The 22026-nt window shown below is 46.1% G+C and overlaps 1 protein-coding gene across 1 annotated transcript in view; it reads right to left on the reverse strand.

The window, feature by feature from the left end:
* Positions 1–15393, reverse strand: part of LOC144175269 (putative fatty acyl-CoA reductase CG5065) — a 32220-nt gene extending 16827 nt beyond the window's left edge. Inside the window, exons 1-6 of the mRNA XM_077704363.1 lie at positions 15301–15393; positions 8031–8147; positions 5454–5629; positions 4650–4722; positions 1553–1659; positions 1177–1354 (exon numbers count right to left, since the gene is read on the reverse strand). Of these exons, the coding sequence (XP_077560489.1) occupies positions 1177–1354; positions 1553–1659; positions 4650–4722; positions 5454–5629; positions 8031–8147; positions 15301–15393 (744 nt within the window). The remainder of the gene's footprint in view (positions 1–1176; positions 1355–1552; positions 1660–4649; positions 4723–5453; positions 5630–8030; positions 8148–15300) is intronic.
* Positions 15394–22026: the final 6633 nt, after the last annotated feature.

Consider the following 22026-nt stretch of genomic DNA (forward strand, 5'->3'; position numbering starts at 1 on the left):
CGCTCCTGGGATATCTAGGCACACTCGGGGCTGCATCACACACCACAGCGGAACGAGCGGTCTCATCGCCGGCGTGTAGTTCGATGGAACGCTGGTGTTGTGGGCAGCTACTACCCTTGCGAACGACGCCCGGGGACGGGTCGCTGGTATTCCCGCGAGGTGATGATCAGCTAGACGGGCGAGGTGCCTGATATGTGTCCTGAGTATTTCGACGTCTACAAAGGTTGCCAAAGGGTGATTTCGAGCCAGGGCAATGGTCGCTGCTGTGGACGTACATCGTGGTAGGCCAAGACAGGTTCGCAGGGCCTGAGCTTGAATACCCTGAAGTGACCGAGTAGTTGTGCGGCACGCTCCAGAAAGGACAGGGGCACTGTATCGCAGATAGCCCAAGAACAGCACGTTAAAAGGGAGAAGAAGTGGACTGGGGATATTTTGAACTCATTTGGGAGTTCGCCAGCGTACAACCCAGTCCGGGGTAAGGGGAAGGGGGAAATGAAAGGGGTTAAGGGAGAACAAATGGGGACAGAGAAACAGGGAGGGAGAGAACGAAAGGGATAAGGAGTGCGTATGGCTGCCCGGCAGGCATTGGGCTACAGCCCTTTGATGACGTCGGTCTCCTCGAGGAAGGCCAGGTCAAGTCAGAAGGCTTCCCGCCATATGGAGCTTGTCTATTAGAATGTGGCTGGGCTGTGAACGTTGCTATAACCATGCCTATAAGAATGTGGCTGGGCAGCCCGAGACGCTGGAGTGCGGCCCGAAGCTCTGCCCTCGGGGCATCGTGCTGGCGGCAGGAGCAGAGCAGGGGCTCCAGGGTAGCCCCCAACCATCCAACACTTGTCAGGCATCGAGATGGGCCACCTCATGCAGATTGTCATCATAGCACTGTATTTTATTCTCTCAGATTATGAACCTGCAGCGAGGAAAGATAGGCATAAATATGCGGCGCTCGTTCTCGTAAAGAAGGTTGGTTAAGGATTCTTTTGTATTCGGTTTACACTTTTTTTAGATAAAATTTAGGCCTCCAACAAATTTGGTCCTCATCCTATGTACAAGGTTCACCGTGCTTCTGACTCTAACAAAAACATAACGTCAGCAAAATTTGCTGAATAATCGAACGGTTACGTTTGTTGCAACTAAACACAAAAACGTAAGCACGCATGTACATGCATGTCTTACTGGGAAGGGCTCCTTCCAAGACGCTGTCACAATGGAAGGCCGGACTATGGCGACTGGAAGCATTCCATGCGCCTCAAGAATCAGCGATTCAGCAAGAGCCTTAGTGAAGGTGTAAGTGTTCGGATGCGGTTCAACGAGTAATCCACTGATCGCGTTCATCATCTTGTCATCCATCCACCTGTAAAAAAACTCAGGTTACTCATCGAGGTATCTATTATTATCGGCAGTGTGTAGTTTTGAGCTAATGGTTTTGGATTAGGCTGGAGTTAATTTTTACTTTTTGAAATATTTTGGGTTAAAACAACTATGTTCAACGAGTGATAAATGGCCACTAGGGTTGTCAATGACAAAAAATACTGCATAGAGATGTGCTTACCCTGCTGCTTCGATTATTTTGGAGGGATTTATCGGCGTGGGGTACACCACTTCATCTACTTCGAGTTTGTGGCAGTTGCTGTATGCTGTTGATACGTACACAAGAGCCTAGAAAATAATTGTTTTAGGGACTGTTGAGAGCTTCGCAGTAGAAAATAGAGCAGCCATAGTAAAACCACACGTTTGTGTAAATTTTGCGATTTGAGAACGGGCAAAGTTGAAGGGCACGCGAAAAAAAAAATTTACGACATAGTAGTATCGCTAGAGCCAGGAATTACAGTTTTGTTATTCACTCCATAGGTGTTACTAGACCGGCCCACAGATTTCCTGTGATTTTCAGGGCGAAATTTCCTCCCGCAGAGTTAATTGTGCGCAGTAGAGGCAGCATTGGTATTTTCGCCAATTCACCTGGAGCTGACACGAAGGTATTTCTGCTTCTACCACTATTCTCAAGAAGCAGAAAACTAATCTCCTTTCTCAACGCCCCACGTGTTACGTGATAGCACGCCACGCCTCTATGCGAATATAGTCGGGGCTGGCTGCTGGGGCGATGGTGGCGACAACGTCGCGGGGACGGTGGGTGATTTGCATAAGCTGCGCAAATGGCTCCGTCTCTGGCGGGCCATTGGAGGGGGCGAAAAAGAACACGCATCCTTCGACGCCCGGCACGTGACGTCATGCACTTCCCTTCACGGCTGGATTCCTCATTAGAGTACCTTGCTTACGGCGGGAAGCCATCCCGGGGTACATCGAACAAGCTGACGCGGACCATCTATTATTGGCGTGTCCTGCACTGGACTCGGCCAGAAAGCGACACCCGAGAGGCGCAGGCCTCCATCCGGGAAGACCTCCCAACCTCCAGCGGTGGGTCTGGGGACCCCACCACCGCTGCCTTCTTGCCTTCCTTCGAGAGACGGGTGCCCATCTCTACCTGTAAATAAATTGTTTTTATGCCAACGGGCATTCTATCGCAAAAAAAATGATGGTTATGTTCACACGCACCTGTTTGTTCAACGGTATGTTTGGGCATGATTTTATGATAGAAAAGGGTATAACGGAGTTTTTGCACAGGAGTACCTCCAGGGTAACCGACGCGAAGCTCCCTTGGAGTGGTAGGGTTAGCTTTCTCTGAAATATCCCGGAGTGGGCATGTACGCTCGGAAAATTTCTTCGTCTTTGATTGCCGTTTGTTGCAGAGGCTGAATGCTTGGAAGGCAGCCAGATGTTCTCATTTTCCCTTTTGTTGTTTCATTTTATGCTTCCAATTTGGGGTCCTAGAAAACCTTAAAGAAGGGCCCCAGAAACCACGTTTTCTTGAAGGGATAATTCTGTCTGGAGAATATTCGAGGCTAAGCCCCGTCCACGCCATTAGTAAGGTATCCAAACAGATTGCTTCAATGACTGAGCACTGAAATTAACCACTTGACAACAATCAAAGGCAAATTATGAACGAGGAAAGTTTACTCAATACCCGCCGTGGTGGTTCAGTGGCTAAGGCGTTGCGCTGCTGAGCACGAGGTCGTGGGTTCGATTCCAGGCCGCGGCGGCCGCTTTTCTGATGGAGGCGAAAAGGAAAAACGCCCCCGTGTGTACGAGATTTTGGCGCACATTACAGATCCTCAGGTGGTCAGATTAACCCGGAGCCCTCCAGTATGGCGCGCCTCATCGCTTGCGTTGCGGCGGCGCGTTATACCCTACAATCAATCAATCAATCAATCAATCAATCAATCAATCAATCAATCAATCAATCAATCAATCAATCAATCAATCAATCAATCAATCAATCGATCAATCAATCAATCAATCAAAGTTTACTCAATAAAAAATACCGTCTGGTTATTCTCACACAACGTGCCCTCGTATATCGTATCCATGCAGCGTAGTGGTTTCTATGACATTCCTGTAGTGGGCCTCTGCATGATCTTAATCGCGTTGTAGTGGCGGTAGCTTCACCAACTATCATCATGACCATTTCATCCCACAATCATCATCAGCGGTGCCTGGCCAGGTCAGCAGTTCCACGCGACACAAGAGTTCGAACACGGCTACACACCAGGGGCGATGGCATGTCTACGCCACTCTCTAAGTTCCGGCCGGGGCTTGCACACCAGAAAAAATGTAGGAGGCCAGAGCGCAACACCGAGTCCACGGCTCCCTTTCCTATAGCGTTATAGGCTGTGCGATTTGCGACTCTCATCGGGTTTAAATTTTTCTGCCTCATCTTAGGCAGGAAACTACTAAAGAAGCAACTTTCGCGCGTAACTTTGATTTTTCAGAAGTGCATTTGAACTCCTGTGTCCTTATTATGGTGAGTCGGTAATTCGTAGTGAGTCGAAAGTAACATCCAGACACATAAAAATGACTCCGGTTTTAGCGCTTTATTTGACCTTGTATTGTCCGTTTTGATGATGGTCACTCCCAATAACTCAGCAAAAATGCAACACCCCCAGGTTCCGACCGGACAGCGTAAAAAATAACCTATGTAAATATATAACTTTTTTAAAGGACTTGGGAATAGCCTGGTAGATTCTAGAGAATTAGGAAAAGTTAATACAAGAAAAAGCTGGCACGTTTCATTCAGGTAAAATAACTTTACAGAAAACACCAACGAACCCTCATTAAAAAATTACGATTTCGTCCTGAGAAGACACGAGAGAAGCGCGAAATCTTTCTAACATCAAAACTGTGTCAAAATGGCGTCAAAAAGTTCGCTAGAAATTCGTACAACCGATCGCAAACACCCACAAAGCAAACAAAAAACAAAAAACACATGTGACGATTTTTCACGCAATGTAAACGCACTTACGAACGATCAAAATGTATACCCATTCGTGGTTTATGAGATAGAGGTATACTATTGTTCTCCTTCTTCACGCTCGATGCGTATATTGTGTTACCTAGAACCGCTCCTTTCCCGTAATTTTAAGGTAACTATTTTGACACAATGGCAGCCCTGTATCACGCACGCGCAGTGCGTCCAGAGATATTATCAGAGCTTTTCAGTCGGCCCACCGGTATATGGTGACATGGATTAGTTTTTTGACAGGACGCTATCCGTTCCACTAAGAAAGCTTTCACTTTAAAAAGCAAAACCTTACACGTAGGTTAGGCATATCTTCACACATGTCCAGAACTCGGCGTGTACCTAGAACGTTGAGTTCAATTGCACGTCTGTAAAGAAAAATTGAGTGGAAATATTTTGTCAACAAAACAAGGAAGTAATTTTAATTGAGACATATCAATAATACAGACCCGAAGAAGTGCCAAGATAATCACAGCGCGCGCTAAAAATTCCTAATGGCTGGAAAACCTCGTTCACGGAAGCAATAGCTTATCACGATGAACATCAGCATCATCATGCTCATAAGCAGACTGTCTGTGCGCACTCAAGTATGCCACAATCTACCATGTTTTTCCAAACGTTCTCATCTTGCGATGTCCTAGTCCTTTCTTCGCATCCGAACTTTCTGGCTTCCTTTCGCCATAGAGGTAATGGTCTACCTCTGCTTCTAGTCCTGTCTCTTCTACGGCAGCCACCCTGATAGTTCACCATTTGCCACTCCTCCGAATTTCAAATGTAGCCGAACTACCCTTCTTCACCATATATCGCACATTTTCCATCTTCCACCACGCCGTCAATAAAGAAGTTCCTCTAGTTTTATCGGTAATAAACACTACCTACAGATCCATCTATTTTCATTGAGTGTATACGCTCATTGCTACGATCCCAAATAAAATATCGCACTACCTGTTCCAATACTGCCTTGAAAATCGTCCTCATCTGTATGCATATCGCGTGTACGCTTTCCAAGTGTGTACGTTTCCTCTTTGAGTCGCACTACGCATTTTTTTTTGTGAATAAGCCTCTAGAAAATAGAAATCGGCTGTTGCGACAGACTTACTTGACGGGCTCATTAAAATTTACTGTTGCCCCTGAGTGGACGACGACCGAGACGTTTGCAACTAAGGCGGCCTGGTCGGCCGCTGTTAACCCGAGGTTATGCTTGGTGAGGTCCCCTGCCACCGCCTTCACTTTGCCCAGGGCACCCGGCTGCTCCTGCCTGAGGCGCTCAAAAACCTGGGTGGGCAAAAGAGGCACAATACAAAATTGTAACGCCAAGTTGTATGCTTCTCGAATGATACAATTAGAGAAAAGAAACTGCTCTGTGTTTATGCAGTTAGATACTCCTTGGCGTGCATGGTTTGGAAGTACAGATTGAGGCAGCTCGTTGGTAAATGTGGGCTTTTTTATGCAATCCGCCCCACTGGTACAAACGGGAGGGGTTTTAAATAAGCTTGTTATGAGGTGATTAATTAGTTCCAATTGTGGCACTCGGCATGCTATTTTGCACGCGGATATTGGGCGGGTGCGTCGTGCAGAGATCGTGGGCGTTTTCTTCCACGGAATTGCAAGAAGAGGGCATGAGTGCCCAAAAAAATGAGTCATGAAAAAGGAAGAACATTTAGGAGATCTTCTTTGCGCATCCAATACAAAAAAAAAACAAGAAACAAAGGGCAGCGGGGGATTCCACCAAGGGTGCTCTACCAAGGGCTCTACAAAGGGTGCTTCGTTTTTATTCTGTCGCACACATTCAGCAAAGAAATTTCCGCCTTCTGCTACTGTTTATGATTTCAGGGCGTTTTTCTGCATTACCACTTCGACCTGCACTTAAAGAGGTCTTATACTGCTCTTTTTCAACCGCCTGCATTTTTAACTTGCCAGGGAGTTTAGGGGATGCGTAAACCAAAATAGGTTAAACAGAAACCCATATTAAATGTATCAAAATTTGCCTGGTTTCTTGAGCGGTTCTTTTTAGGTAGGACTGCACTGAAAGTAACACTTGCATTCGGCTAACTGAAAATAACCAAGTGGCGTTTTGCCCTATCACATGCATCAGTACCTCATAATAACCTCCCAGCGATCACATGGCAAACAGCCTACGCGGTGCCTACTTCATCAAAACTTTCCTCTAAAAAGTAACATAGTAATCTGTTAATGCTTATCGGAGGGGACTGAAGTAAATTCATCCAATTTTAATTGTGCCTAATTGTGCAGATTAACACACGTTATGCTTTATTAGTCTACTAGACGGAAGTCTATGGACTCAAGATATCTGCAATGGTCAGCAGAATAAAAAAATGGCATTACCGGCCGTGCACGAACCACTACAATGAAGTCACACTCATTTATTTGACTTCTCAGCCTTCAAAATTTCGATTTGCAATTTTTTTCCGGTAATTTTGACGATCAGGCTTCGAAATTTTCATTTTCTATTTCTTGACTGTAATATCGCGGCTTTCATCACGAAACTGCTTGTGATAAAAAAAAAAAACTAGGTTCCTTAAGTCAACGCCGTCGTACTAACCATTCTTCCATAGAAAAAGGCGGCCATGCAATAAATTCAGGCTGTGTGCGTGCGTGTGGATCTTTGTAGATGGCCCCAGAAAATGGGTGTGAAACACGGCGCACGAGTAATGGCCCCTTTCGAAGCCACATATCTCGTAAAAGTTGAGTGTTACGACCCAGAAAACACACACCGTATCTTACACTTATCCTGATGATTGTGGGGTTTAACGTGCCGACACTACACAGGCGATGAGGCGCCGTAGTGGGGGGTTCCGGATTAATTTTGACCACCAGGAGATCTTTAACGTGCGCCGAAATCTCGAACACGCGGGCGTTTTCGCTTTTCGCTTTTATCAGAAAAGTGGCCGCCGCGGCCGGGAATCTAATGCGCGTCCTTAGGCTCAGGAGCTTTACCTACACTTATCCTAAAGACACAGTCGCCTCTCGACAATTTTAAGTCTCCTAATTAAAATTTTCGATTAATTGGAAGTGGTATTCCGGTCCCGGCAATTTTACATGCAATTCAACAGCAGAAATTGCTCGACAATTCGAAGCGAAACCTCAATATATTGGTTAATTAAAAGTTGTTTTGTGTAAAACGCATCAAAGTAACTGTCATACCTTGATAAAATTCAAAATTTGTGAGCGCCAAAATACCGCTGTGCTACGCACTATGTAGGCGACATCTCAACTGAGGCAGCGCAGAGTCGTGCAGCGGCAGGTCAGCTGAGACTCGCGCGAGCGTACGCATCTCTGTCTTTCCAGATCCTGAACTTTCTTTATTGCGCACAGCTCCGAGTGAGTCGTTTGCGGGCAGGATGCTTCTGGCTTCGACTTTAGCGATGAGTGTGAACTATCAGGGCAAACCGTGTCGTACGCGCGAACTGCCGACGAAAGTGGAGATGCTGAACAAAATCATTTCTAAGTGAGACGGGCGGCGGGCTAATAAAAATGCTGGTATTGTGTTTTCTGTTTAATTGAAAGTTTGGTTAATTCGAAGTTTCTTGCGATCCTTGTGGACATCGCTTTAAGAGGAGTCGACTGTACAATATTTGCAAGTCACTTCACCGGCACATAAAACTGCCATGGGGAGTCCGCCAGAAAAATTCTTGACAAGAAAAGCGTTGTTTACCTTAGAATTGAGCAATTCTTCGATCCTGGCCCCAGGGTCCTCGCCGTCCTTTGCTCGTACGAGGAGGTAGACCTCCTTGATAACAGGAAAAGAGCGCAACAGTTTTTCCAGTAGGACCTGAAATGTGAAAGCTTCTGCTGAGCCGAACATCTATCGCTACTTAGGAGATATTCGAAGACTAGTTATCGTCACAGTTTTGGACAGGTCACCCTTTTATGGTGCTATTACTTAACCGCTTATATTTGCAATTTATGAATAACGCAAGCAGGAAATTTTATCTAGGCTTGCGGAGGCGGGTGTATCTGCTTTCTCGCATTCCTTTAGATTTGTTTCGGCAATTTCCTGCAATCTTTTAATGCGCAAAAGGTTGTTAGCAGCGGATGATACCAAAACATTTGCGCTCCGTCATCTAACCGTCATTTAACAGGCAAGGGGTTGATATAAATTCATTTTAGACGGCCCGGTACTGTGTCTAACTTGACTAGATTCTGCTCTGTTGCTTACTTTGTCAAGGTCTCCGAGGCCACGTCAAAGATGTATGTCTAATACCCCGGCTACACTAGGGTCCAAATGTCATTTGAATCAAATGTCATTTTACTCAAATGGGGTGCTTCGAATGCCATTCAGAACACGCCGTGCTACACTACAATTTCGGCGGCATTTTAAAGCTTTCACAATTTCTCGCCGTGCTGTAGTGGCGCTGTTGTAGCTCCGTTCCGTTTTCGTACAATATTACAACAATCAAATTTAGGAGCAGTATAAGGCAGTAAAATGATATCAAATTAGAAGAGACAGCAGTTTTGACTCTAGTGTGGTGGCTTTTTGCGCGGTTTTATTTTTTGCAACTGACCCACTGGTTTTGAGATTATGAAAATTAAATATGTTGATTTCATAGTTTAAGTAAATGAACAGTGAACAAAGTTCCACAAACAAAAATATTTTGGTTGTTCTACGTACGGACGTATTATATTTTTTTATTGCCGATCGAAGCTGCTGCATACGAGAGTGCTAGAAATGGCATGTGAAATCTCAAATGTCTCTCTCTCTCTCTCGGTGCTCATTTGGCTCCAATGTCATTTGAGCCGAATGGCATTTCAAAACCTAGTGTAGCAGCACAACTTGGCATTTGAGTCAAACGACATTTGGTTCAAATGACATTCGGACGCTAGTGTAGTAGAGGCATAAAGGAGACTGTTTGCTGTAGGCTGAGCGAAACTTTTTTTTTCTCGGAGCTATTACTTCTAGATGATAGAGCTGCAGTGTTTTTAAAGCGAAGCTTTCAGCCTTTCACTGATGTCGTCTGTCTTTACTCCACTCAAAACGCACTGCGATGATAATGATCGTTTGTGAAGTGAAAGAGAAATTAAAGCGCTAAGCGTGGTCGGAACCAAACCTGGGCCCCTCGCGTTATGAATCCGCCGTCTATCCGATTGCTCCAATCCGGCACGGTTGAAGCAGTTTGGATTTGGAGAGAGCATCATGGACGTGCAAAATTAGACAGCCATGAATTGCCAGCATCGTCATAGCACTATGGAGGGCACAATCGCTTCTGGGTTGGTTTGTTTTGTGTTGGGCTTGACTTTGAAAAGCTTTGCGTTCCTCCATTGTTGTGTTTTTGTCACAATGGTGCTGATTTTTGCACAGTGACATTATCAAGCTGCTTGACGGCGTAATACGAGCATATATATTTGCGTTATATTTTCGCACATGTTTTACGTCGCGTTATTTGCGCAATATTACAGCCATTTCGTATTTCCTCTTTTTACTCAACTCAGCGAAGCCGGCAAGTAGGTTCTGTGAGGTATACTGCCACTGCAGGTGCGGTGTTCCGGGAAAGTGCATGCGGCACGCTGGTGTCGTATTTTATTTACGGCACGGCAGACCCGGCAGTGCAATGACGCTAAGCAGCCCCTACTTCATTTTGCAGACACTCGTGCTTGCCCTGGCCGCGATTCCTGCAGACGGCTACACGTGTCAGCAGCAGCATGACCAAAGGAACGGAGAATCAACCGACGGCGATCAGCGCGCACTGCCTGTCATATTTTTCACGTATTGGGACCCCCCTGGTGGCCCAATCAATCAAGCGACACATGACCACCCTGACGTCACGTCAGCTTCTTTGACAACTATAAAGGAGGCCACTCACAGTTTCGATTTTCGTGGGCACGGCAGTGCAATGACGCTAAGCCACCCCTACTTCATTTTGCAGGTCAGTCTTCACTCAACTTCATTTCGTAGTGATGCTCGTGGTATAATGGTCGTGCCGTGCCCCCATCAGTGCTTGAAAATTGCTTATGATTGCTTCTTTGTGTGCAAACTGCTTGTTTGTGGGGACGTCGAAGTAAACCCTGGTCCCGGTCCTTCGAACAAAGATATCTTAGAAACGTTGCTTGCTGGTCAAGCGGCGATACAAGCAGATATATCTGGCATTAAGACAGAACTGGCAAACACAATTAGCATACTAACGGATCTGAAAAATATGTACACGCAACTGGACAAAAAGATTTGTGAACCATCATCATCTCCTGAAACCTCGGAGCAGGTCCAATCAAGCCAAAATTCGATTGCCAGTGTCATAGCTTTTGTGACGAAGACGTTTGCACACTCTGGAATAGTTTTAAGAATATGTGCCACTTCTGCATAAGTAACTTCATACCTAATAAGTTTAAACGCACCTCTAAACAGACACCCTGGATGACGCGTAGTATTATCCACCTTAAGAGAAAAATCAAACGACTCAAGAAAAAGCACGCTCCGTCTCATCTTATTAGCCATGTGCGCGACAGAATTTCGCGCGAACTTAAGAGCGCGAAGGAATATTACTTCCGGACAACCTTACCTGACTTTATTAAACATGAACCTGATAAATTTTGGAATTATTTAAGGGAAAACAAACAGCCCGTGTCTAAGCTTTCAGTTGATGGCGTATGTATTTCTGATCATTCGTCGATTGCAGAGCACTTCAATAACTATTTTCATAGCGTTTTCTCCAGTTCAAATTTATGTCTACCGAATTTTTCAGTTTTTGCCGCCTCTGATGTATCTTTTATTTCCTATGCTGGAATTGTTTCTATGCTCCTAAACCTAAAACCTAAAACCTGTTGTGGCCCTGATGATATCCCGAATACATTTTTGAGGCGGTATGCAGAATCACTGGGAAAGTTTCTTGTTTTGTTCCGTGCTTCACTTATGTCTGGTATGCTGCCTGATGACTGGAGGGCAGCCCGAGTTGTCCCAGTTTTTAAGAAAGGTGACCGATCACTGCCCCAAAACTACCGGCCTATCTCGTTGACATCGTCTTGTTGTAAATTGAGCATATTATAGCTAACCATATACTAGATTACTTAAAAGAACTTGCAGTATTAAGACCTTGGCAGCATGGCTTCAGGAAATGATATTCAACAGTAACGCAGCTAGTGACGATAACTCATTCATTCTCTTCGGTAGTTGATAATAACGGTCAAATTGATTCAATTTTTCTAGATTTTAGCAAAGCATTCGACAAGGTTCCCCATGACAAAGTAATTTAAACATTAAGAGCAGTAGGCCCATCGGAAATGTTAATCAGTTGGATCTCTAGCTACTTGAGCAACCGCATACAGCGCGTGACTGTTGGTGCACAACAATCGGGCTGTCTTCCAGTAACTTCAGGTGTACACCAAGGAAGTGCATTAGGACCCTTGCTTTTTCTACTATATATCAATGATATTGTGTCTGTCGTGGTTCCTGGAGTTAGCATTCGATTATTCGCGGACGATTGCGTTTTGTTCAAGAGTATCTGCTGTACCAACGATCCTGATGGGCTTCAAACAAGCCTTAATAACATCAATGACTGGTGCAGAGAGTGGGGCATGGTGCTTAATAATGAAAAATCTGTTCTTCTTCGCATAACTCGTAAAAAAACTCCCATTCCTTTCACATACACGCTAAGGTCTTCCCCTTTGAAGCAGGTCACTAACCAGAAGTATTTAGGTGTAACATTTACCGACAATCTATCCTGGAATTCACATATCGACAACATTTGCTCGTCTCCCCTGCGAAAACTCTGCTTCCTGAGGCACAAACTCTCTAAAACACCTTAAAACGTAAAATTACTTGAATATCTCTCACTTATCCACCCTAAACTTGAATATGCCTGTATCGTATGGGATACATTCACCGATTCTAACATTAAAAAACTTGAAAGGATTCAAAGGAAAGCCGTTAGATTTATTTTCACCAAATTTTCCCCACTAAACTCTCCCTCTGACCTTATGGCAGCTAACGATATTCCACCCCTTCTGATAAGAAGGAAAACATTCCGCCTGGATTTTCTCTCTCAACTTGTTACCAACCAATTGGCCATTGACGCCACACTATATCTGTCCCCTTTAATGACTCGACAAACGCGCCATCACTACCCTCATTCCCTAACACCGTATTTTGCTAGAACAGACACATATAAATTCTCCGTTCTTCCCTCGTTCCATAGCCGAATGGAATTCCCTTACAGATCCCATGTATCGTTCCCAGTGATGTTTGTTGTTTTGTTTCTTTGTATTCATGTTCGCATTGTAGTTCCTGCTTTGATACTATGTAACCACCCACCCTGCATGGACCTTCAATGGTCCGCAGTATTTAATAAATAAATAAATAAATAAATAAATAAATAAATAAATAAATAAATAAATAAATAAATAAATATTGACAAAAGCGGGCTCGACTCATGGACGTCAAAGCCTCAGACGTGGGGACGACCATCAAAGCCGCATGGGTCAGCGACAAGTCAACGACCGCCCGGCTTTTTTCAGGGAAAACAGCGGATGCAGGCAGCAAAGTTTCAAATTACGCCTGGAGTGCGCACATTTTCTAGACTTCTTTTCTTTTAAATGAAGCGAAATTGTACTTCCGAACTAATCGGGACTATATATAGCTGTCCACGAAGACAGAAATGAAATTGGCCGCCGTGATTGCTTTCGGGCTTCTTTTTCCGGAAACAAGCTATAATTTGTGGGCTGGAAAGAGGCCATCGCTACGGAGTCGCCATTCGTTGTGGAACATTTGCCAGATCTCAAGTGCCTAAGGGTGAATCTTTTAAAGCAGGTTATCCCAATGATCAAGGAGGACAACAGAGCACTACCCAAAATAGACAATGACGTGGCAAATCGACGTGTTCTCACTTTCGGTGAACTTCTGCCTACACACACACATACACACACACGAACACAAACACACGCACACGCCCATGCATATGAACCCACACCCACGCCCACACACGCACAGATGCGCATGCATGCACGCGCACCCACGTACTCATACACGCGCGTGCGCAGCACCCCCCCCCCCCCTACCCATGAAATGACTGCATTGAGCTGTAAACTCACAGAAAAAAAAGTTTTCCATTAAATGGCCCCTATTTTTATTCTCCTAACACAAACGTAACGATACCTTACAGAGCGTTGGCATTATACAATGATGAACTTCTTTTTGAAAGAGGAGATAGGGGCACGGTTTGCAAGCAGGATGCCTTCTTCTTATTGGTCCAGCCTTGGTGCGGCTCTGTCGTCTTTCCACGTAAAGAGTAAGTTGAAACAAATGCTAGCATGCTAGAATGCTTCTGGGAGGCAGCATCCTGATTTCATAAAGTTACAGGCTGGACAGCGAGCAGATAGTTAGTTATGGTGCCGAATGTGTGTGCTGGGGGAGTTGAAAAGGCTCAAAGGCGCGCCACAGGGAATGAGATGGATTTACGTGGGTATGGCAGTCCAAAATAAGGCCCGTTGCCTTTAGTGCGGGTATCGACACTGTCGGAAATGAGAACAGCTTTGGTCAATACGCCCAGCTAAGATGCCTTTAAAGACCAAATAAAACGTTTGTCTCTCTCTGCTTCTCCCTGTCGCGTTTCAAACTTATGCGTCTCACAACCTGGATATTCATCTTAAGTAGATAAGATAAAAATAGGCCCCGTCTGAAGTAATAAAACATTACCTAGAAGTCGAGTAATAATTTGGATACGCTATATAGTTTCATACAATAATAAATAGAGGGGAAACTGGCGCTAGTTTCGACGCGAACTCCGAGGCGGTGCTTACGCTTCGATGGGAATGATGGGTAGTTCTGCAAATGGATTGCGTAGGATGGAAACGGGCCTATGACTGCGGAAATTGTGTTTTTTGACAAAAAAACTCTTATTGCCCCGTTCGCTGTTTACAAATTACATGGCGAACAAGAAAGATAGAGAAAAAAAAACTGGTTTTGTACGAAATAAAACGGTGCGTTTAAATAAAAAGCAGACGCAGAGTCAAGGAGGTTTGCGCAGTAGGTTTGCCATTTGGCGCCAACTACAGCGGGACATTAAAAACTATTTGTTAAAAGTTTCGTCGCTTGTAGTTTTTGATATTAAGAAAAGTTTTGTGTTATTCAAAAAAGAAACTGATTACCTTTTGAGAAGTTATTCCAGCCTGAATTACTGACATTGACCAAGCTGCGTTCCCATCAGCCGCTGCTACTGCTGGACTACGCCGTAGGAGCCAGTGTTCGCACGAAAAGTGTGCCTGTTCCAAGCAGTTCGCAACTGTCGTCAGCTTCGAAAATGCATTGCTTTGCCGAATGAGGAGTGCAACTCCGAATTCGCAGGCAACTTCGCCGCATACAGCGCCGTCATTTCTGTTTTCGTGGTCGCTGTGCCGGTAATGAATAATGAATTGATAACCCACTCTATTCGCAACTCTGGTTATAAAACATTTCCACTCAGAGCAGCATCAGTGCGCGTGCGGCTTTCATTTCAAGGAGAAACGTATTTTTGAACGATAATTCCAACATAGGCTAATGCGTTTATGCAAGTCCAAGACAAAAACGAAACTGACTGCACCATTCAATCCATAGTAACTTCCGGAAGCCATCGACTGCCAATCCGAATCCAGAACTACCTATCACCCCCATTGCCGCGGACGATCGCGGGGCCAGATTCCTCTCTAGTTGCGATTGTATGAAACTCTATGGGATGCGCATTATGTAAAGGCACAGGCGCCATTTTCAAGATCAGTAGAATCAAAATCAAGGCGTTTGCAATCCTTCCGTAGGGATGACCACCGTCAATGCTCAAGAGATAAAGCTTTGCTCATACCTTTCCCTTAAATTGTGTGTCAGCACTACGTCGTGTGCTTAAAAGCTTTGCTGGCCATCCATCATCGAGAGTAAAACGTGTCGCGATTTAATTCGTCCCCTTTATGAGCCCATTTTAAACTACTACCAGGAACGGCGCCGGTAACGCGAATGAACTGCCACGTACCTTGCCGACAAACCCTGTTCCTCCAGTGAGGAAAACCACTTTGTCTTTGTAGAACTCTGCGATCTGGGAGCCACCGTTTTCTTCGTCAGCCATGGTCAATGCTGTACTTCGCTGTTCTTTTTTTTTGCAGATACTCGGTCGCTCACTGCAACAGACAACTTAACATGATAATTGCGTGCGTCCCGCTGCAGCAAGTTGTCCCACAATGTGGTGCCTAATCATTGGTAACCGAACGGATTAAATACCGTGGTACAAGAAAACTGCTCCGCGTCGTTTATTTCCCCATGCCTGTGACCTGGTCAATGCCTCCTGTAAAACACTTCTTTCAGATGAACGGCTTAACAATGGAAGCAGTAGGGACCTCGTCCTGTTATCCACAATGTCGCACCATCCTGCACATTATCATAACTTTGTCTTTAGAGTTTGTATTTAATAAAGGGAAGCTTTCATCTCCTTGTCTATAGAAACGACGGCGGGGTTCGCTCTCTCTAACTCGACTCACTTTTTAGCCTTTCTCTATATTCCCATAAACTAGTCAAGGTTAGCTCGTCCTCTTTACTGTGATTATGAACAGTAAGCGAATTCCAAAAACTGGTTTTATCTATTCATCAAATTGAGAATGATGTAATACAAGTGCATTCTTGTGCTAAAGTTGAACTGTTGAGTACTTCGTCCATACTGTAAGGCCACAGAACTCGCCCGGCAACATTTCCTTTTGTAATGCGCCAAGCATATAGCTTAGCCATATTAGTCGAAATGGGGTCGATAGATGTTGGGGTTAGTTTATTACAAAGTAATGCCTCTAACATCGAACTTAGCCACTCTTGCTCCAAACTCGGCTCAACTGAAGGCTCGCGATCTGTGTGGCAGCTGTCCTTGCTTTTCCGGCAGCCGTGACTGCGCATGTGTCCCCGCGAGGCATACCCAGGATTTCGCCGAATCTAGCGTCATGCGTTTTATGTCGTCTTGCGTTACCCCGGAGAATTATACTGCGTTGTAGGGGTGCCCTGAACGTACACATTCCATTTTCGGGACCCGGAAAATTCGCTGTCGTGCAAGAATGGAGTCATGGCTTTCTGGTACGGCAACACAGTTGAAAACAGTTAAAAATAGAAAAGAATTAAATCCGGTTAAGGAGAGCCCAGCCGAGCACTAAATCCACCCCGTAGAATAGCTAAGAACCGGGCTCACCAAACAAGGAAGAACAAATTTCTTAGGCCTGGCTCCCACACTTCGCCGGGCGGCACTCTTTGCCTGGTAGTTCTTCGTTTCTAAGCCGGCCAATACAGTTCGGAATATTCTATTACAAGCTCTCTCCAGCTGCGGTATATCGAGCGTAGTCCGCCCAGCACGATATCCTTGGTCGGATGTGGTGATGTCAGGCGCATGACAGTTCATTCCGGAAGTAGAATGAGCACATGTGTAGACAGCCAGCCTGTCGTGCAACTGTCAGAAAAGCGTGCTCCCTTCACGTAGGCGAATCTAGCAACGAAAAACAGTGTGGTCCCTTTTGGCTCCCGCCGTCCATAGCCCTGCTGTAACCATAGCTGAGTTTAATGTGTAAAGGTAAAGGCAACAAAGATAGCAATGATTCCGTTATACCAGCCACAGTAACGTTAGTTATTTATATATACGTAATGCAGGTAACAAAATAAGAAATCCAAATATGCACGCAAAAAAATGAAATAATCGTGGAACTGGAGGATGGATGCAGGCAAGACGCGCTTGGAGTGCGATTTGGGTGCGGTGGTGGTGGTGGTAAAACATTTATTCAAGAGATTTGCGCCTGACAGAGGGAGAAACCCTCAGTCCAGGGCCAGTGCGGCGGCTGCGGTTCTGCGTGCCCGGTCCACCAACTGTCGCTGGTCCTCAGTGTCCGAATTGCACAGCGCGGCCTCCCACGGCTCGAGGGTGGTGTTAATCCGGCGTAGTAGTTGTTCTGCAGCTGAGGGTAGGCATACAGTCGGACACGGATATATCGAGCACGGATATATCGAATTGTTGTCTATATCGAACTGTGTGAACATCCCCTTGAAAATCCCTTGCAAAAGTATAGCGCTGTTATACGCGTGTATCGAACTCTCGGTCACGGCACATTCGGTATATCGAACGCTGCGCCCCAAGTGCCCCTAAGTGCGCTTCTCCTTACGGGGTGGATGTGATGATGATGGCAACTTCTCCTGCCGCGCTCGGTTTCTGGCATTTTTTCTGCATGCTTGAGCGTTTTTAGTGGTTGACCGCGCAGGGGGACCCATGTACCGGGTTACGTATTTATGTCCACGGCCCACGTTTTGGAGCCATGGTCACGGAAAAACGGAAGACTTCGGATTTAGAACAACCTTGTGAACTTATGATGCACAAGAGGCAAGTGAATCTTACAGATTATTTTTATGTTGAAGTGTCGTTATCGTAGCGGTGTGGCTTTGAATTTACCGTGCTCTGAGGAAAAAATCGATGAGGTACCACTAGTAGCGACTTTCAAAAGCTCTCAGTCATGTGCGGAGTTTTCAGATACGCTTCAAATAGGCATACTTCATATTTCGAATTATCGATATATCGAACTATTTCGTTATCCCCTAGGAGTTCGATATATCCGTGTTCGACTGTATATCGGTAGCCGTGTTGGGCTTTAAACGACAAAGGACAACATAACAATTGTGCATGACGATAGTTAAACGATGACGAACGATTGAAAAATGACGACGACGATGGTTGAACGCGAAGCTTTATCGTGATGGATTCTTTGATTGGTCGATCCCACACTGCGAGTATGTGCAACTATGGAGGGACACACCACTTTTCTAGAATACCCACCGCAACTCTCGGGCGTGCAGTCGTAGGCCTAACGGTTGGGTTTGGGGTCAACGGCGGGAATCGGTGCCTGCTGCTTGCGTTCGCTTCGACCATGTCGAAATGAAGCGGTCGGATAGACGCCGGCTTCATAACTCGAAGGGCCCAGGTTGGATTCCGGCCAGGGGAAGCGTTTTGTAGCGTAAGCTACACTGGCCGAGGTTGAGCGGTTTCGCATTTGCCGTGAGGGCCGTCCTGCGCAAGCGCGAGAAGCATTGGATTGGTTTGGATCGGATCGGATCGGATTGGCTTGGAATAGATTGGATTGGCTTGGATTGCGTTTGATTTGGATTGGATAGGATTGGATTAAATTGGATTGTGTTGGATTAAAATCCAATCCAATTGGAGTACGGGTGCTGAATTTTAGCTAACGCTACGTATATCCTGGCATAGCCGAGCTAAGCCACTGCTAATTTTTTTTTCTTTCACTTCACCTACGATCAATAAACAACATCGTCAGAGAAAATGGGTTTTCCTGCAGGATGTATTGGCGTGCAACGGCATCAGTGGACTCTAAACCTTCGATTTAACAGAAAATTACTGTAAAGCATGCTGAATTATATCAAGATTACATAATACAATTGGAAAGGAAAGGGCAGAAATGTACGTGTCAACACTTAAAAACCAGGATGCGTTTTGAGCATATTTCTTAAAAATTTTCCGTGCTTGCGCTCGGGGATGCGAGGCATTTAGCCGAGCATATAGGTTGGCGGTACTCGCAAGGTTTAGCGACCTCGCACCGTGCGCGCTATACTTGTCGCATGACAGCTCACCACGATATTTTTTTAGCCTCGTCTGTAAGCTTGCTTGCCAAATGTTGTTACATACTATGTTTATGTGACTGCGGATGGCGCTCCGTGGACAATATACTCTGGGTGCGCCTATATAATGTCTGTTTTCTTGTTCGCAATTCCAACTGGCACCTGCTACAGTTCCGGTTGTGTACCTGGACTATGCTTATTATGTTTTTTACATTTTTCAACACACACAAAAAATGGGTCTCTTAGCTGCTCACTTCGCTGCAGCTGTCGTCGAAAAACAGCAGTTTTCTGCCGCCTGTCCCGCGTAAATGTCTCTACTCTCCTTCCTGCCCACCTCTTACGCTCTCCCCTTCCCGTCTCGCTCCTCCCGGGATAAGGGCAATGAAGGTTTGCTCAAGTCAATTAAATTTTGCCGCGTTTCACTGCTGATGCGCCATCCACTGGAAACTTTTGTCACTGTTATTGTTCTTGGAATGCCAACCTGAGGAAGCGCAGCGAGCACTTGTTGAATTTTTGGATGAAAACCTCTTTTTACAGGTGTATCTTTGGCATCTTAAAGGGGTCGTGAAATACCTTCCGCCGATGCATGGATGTACATGTAACCAAATAAAGCAATGTATTAGCAATCTTCTCCCGCAAGAATTTTGTTAAAGCGATGAGTATTAGCTGAGAAATCGTAAATCAAAAACCGCGCATTATCGTCGCGCCGCGTTTCCTCCTCCTTTCGCTGTTGACGGCGCGGAGCCTTCCTTCCCATGATGCTGCGCTCCTCAGCGGTGACGTACTTCCGCTATGGCGCTCCTCAGACTGCCGTCTGCTACGGGCAAGCTTTGTTGACATGATGAATCCCGTACTCCGCTCAAGGCTGGAAAGCGAACGAAAAATCTGGCCGCATTCTTGCGCTCGCGACCTGGCCTTTCCCTTTCGCAGTGTACGTTGCTGCAGTTGCTATCGGCGGCACGTGACTTTTTATCGGCGGCGAACTCGCAGCCGCTCGGGGAGGATCGTGCGCTCGGTCCCTTTCATGTACCGCGCACTGCTTATCCAAAAAGCGCCGTATCAGATGTGGCCCCGCTGCGGCCGGGTCTTATTTTGCGGCGGTGGTAATTCCTGCCGGCGGCATGTGAAAAAGACATTTTAAACCGATACAGAACCCGTGCACAAAACGCTTCAATCATGTGACCAGTTCAGCCTGGGGCGACGCGTGGTGGAGAGCGGCAACGTTGGCAAAACACGCTCCAGCGTAGCTCTTTGCTTTCTAGCGCTGGAGCGAGCGCCATTTCTTTGACGATCTCAAACGTCGGTTGCCTTGGCAACAAGGCGCAAACCGCTCCAGAAGACAGTTACGGTTGCGTGATCCCGGTACAGCTCTGAGCCCCACCTCGCGACATGTGGGGACTGCAGGCGTAGCTCCCATTGGGAAGTGCGAGATGCGTTTGGCGTTACAGGAGGCGATGGTGTGTGTGTTGTGGACGCCTTTGTTTCGCGATTAAATGCGACGTTGTGCTTCTGCGGGTGGATAGTTCTTCCCATGGTCTGGAGCGACGTACTTTCTCGAGCGACTCTTTCTCGAGCGACGTACGACTCAACCTCGCATGGGGTATGTGCAGTGTGCGTGGCTAAAAGCCATCTCGGCTTGTGCGCCAGAGTTAAGTGATTTGCTTTTCGTCCCCGCAAACCGCGCGCGATGTGAGTGCCGAATTTACGACGGGCAGGAGGAGGCAACCCATCGTCTGTCAATCGCGGTTCAGACTTGCAACGCATGTTGTGACGTTGTGTTTGTTCGAAACGCATCTCTGGATTGTTTTGAAGTTCAATAAAATTGCGTCAAACCCGGGCATTCGTATCAGGGCGTTCTCTGCGATTGCACGAAAGAAGTGCCATGGGGCTTCAACGCTTTCTTTATGGAACTACTCAGGTAAGAGAATATTCATGTCGTGTTATGGCCGTGTTGGATTCAATACAAACGGTTAAGGGTTTGCTTACACTTGTTTCGTTTGTCGTAAAATGTCCAAGCACTCCGGCACTCCGCTGGCAGATCAGCCGGTGAGCCGACGCTGAGCAGACGACTCGTCTCTTTGCCGGAAGTGCGTGAAAAAGCCGCCCAATAGCAGGATGTCTAGCTCATGACGAACATCAGGGAATCGATGACATAGACATGTGAAGATGGCGGCGTCCAAAAACACGAAGGGAAGGTTAAGAAAAAAACGACAAACTTTGCAACAAAAGTGTGAGCTTTCCGCTGCACGTAAAAGAGTAATACTTGGCACAGATGACGTTGACGACCCAGTCTAACGATTGCGCTACTTCATTTAGTGTGCTCAAAACTCTTTTCAGGGCCCCTTTAATTAACAAAAAGCCATGTACATTTAATTAAAAGAATACTGGTGTATTGGCACAATAAGATAGACGTAAATGCACGTCTTAGGTGTTGATAGGCGCGTGCCCTGCCCTTTCTTTTTTTCCACTTTCCCCGAACCTAAGCTATATAAGCTACTGATGATTAAACCTAGGGACATTTGCGCTCCAGAATGCTGTATTGTCACTAACTCGCTTTAACAATCGTCAAGCACAAGCAGAAGCTGTTTGTAGATGGGTTATAATTTGTGTTACCCTCAGATACCCACCGGCTCCCGGCGCTAGGCCTAATTGGGTCGGGTGGTCGGTCGAAACAAGAAAAGACACACATTCCTGGTACCGGGGCCTCGTTCATCACCGAGGATGAGCCTCCAGGGCGAGGCGCGGGCGTTGCACTGCGCTCGCGTCGACCCCTGCCACTACCCCAAACTGGGGCAGACGGGGCATGCAAATTGCTTAAATCATCTCGAATGCAAGAGAGGGCGCCACCACCTCAGCAAGCGCATGATTGCTCCTACCGCCGGCGTTTCTCCGGCGCCCAATCAGCGCGCGCCGTGTGGCAGGAGGGAGACTTACAATCTTTGAATACACTTATACACTGCATGCTTCGCCCCTCCCCAGGTTTCACGTTAGTGGAGATGGCCAAGAATCTTTTTTTTTTTTGCTCAGCAAGGTTGAAAAGTATGAACATTGCCACCAGATTTTGTAGTTTGGAAGCGTTTTGCCCACACAAACCGAAACCTTTCGGTCAAAAATT

Source organism: Haemaphysalis longicornis, unplaced genomic scaffold, assembly GCF_048455015.1.
Source record: "Haemaphysalis longicornis isolate Haplotype H1 unplaced genomic scaffold, Haemaphysalis longicornis Haplotype H1 scaffold_3, whole genome shotgun sequence".
NCBI classification, from domain to species: domain Eukaryota; kingdom Metazoa; phylum Arthropoda; class Arachnida; order Ixodida; family Ixodidae; genus Haemaphysalis; species Haemaphysalis longicornis.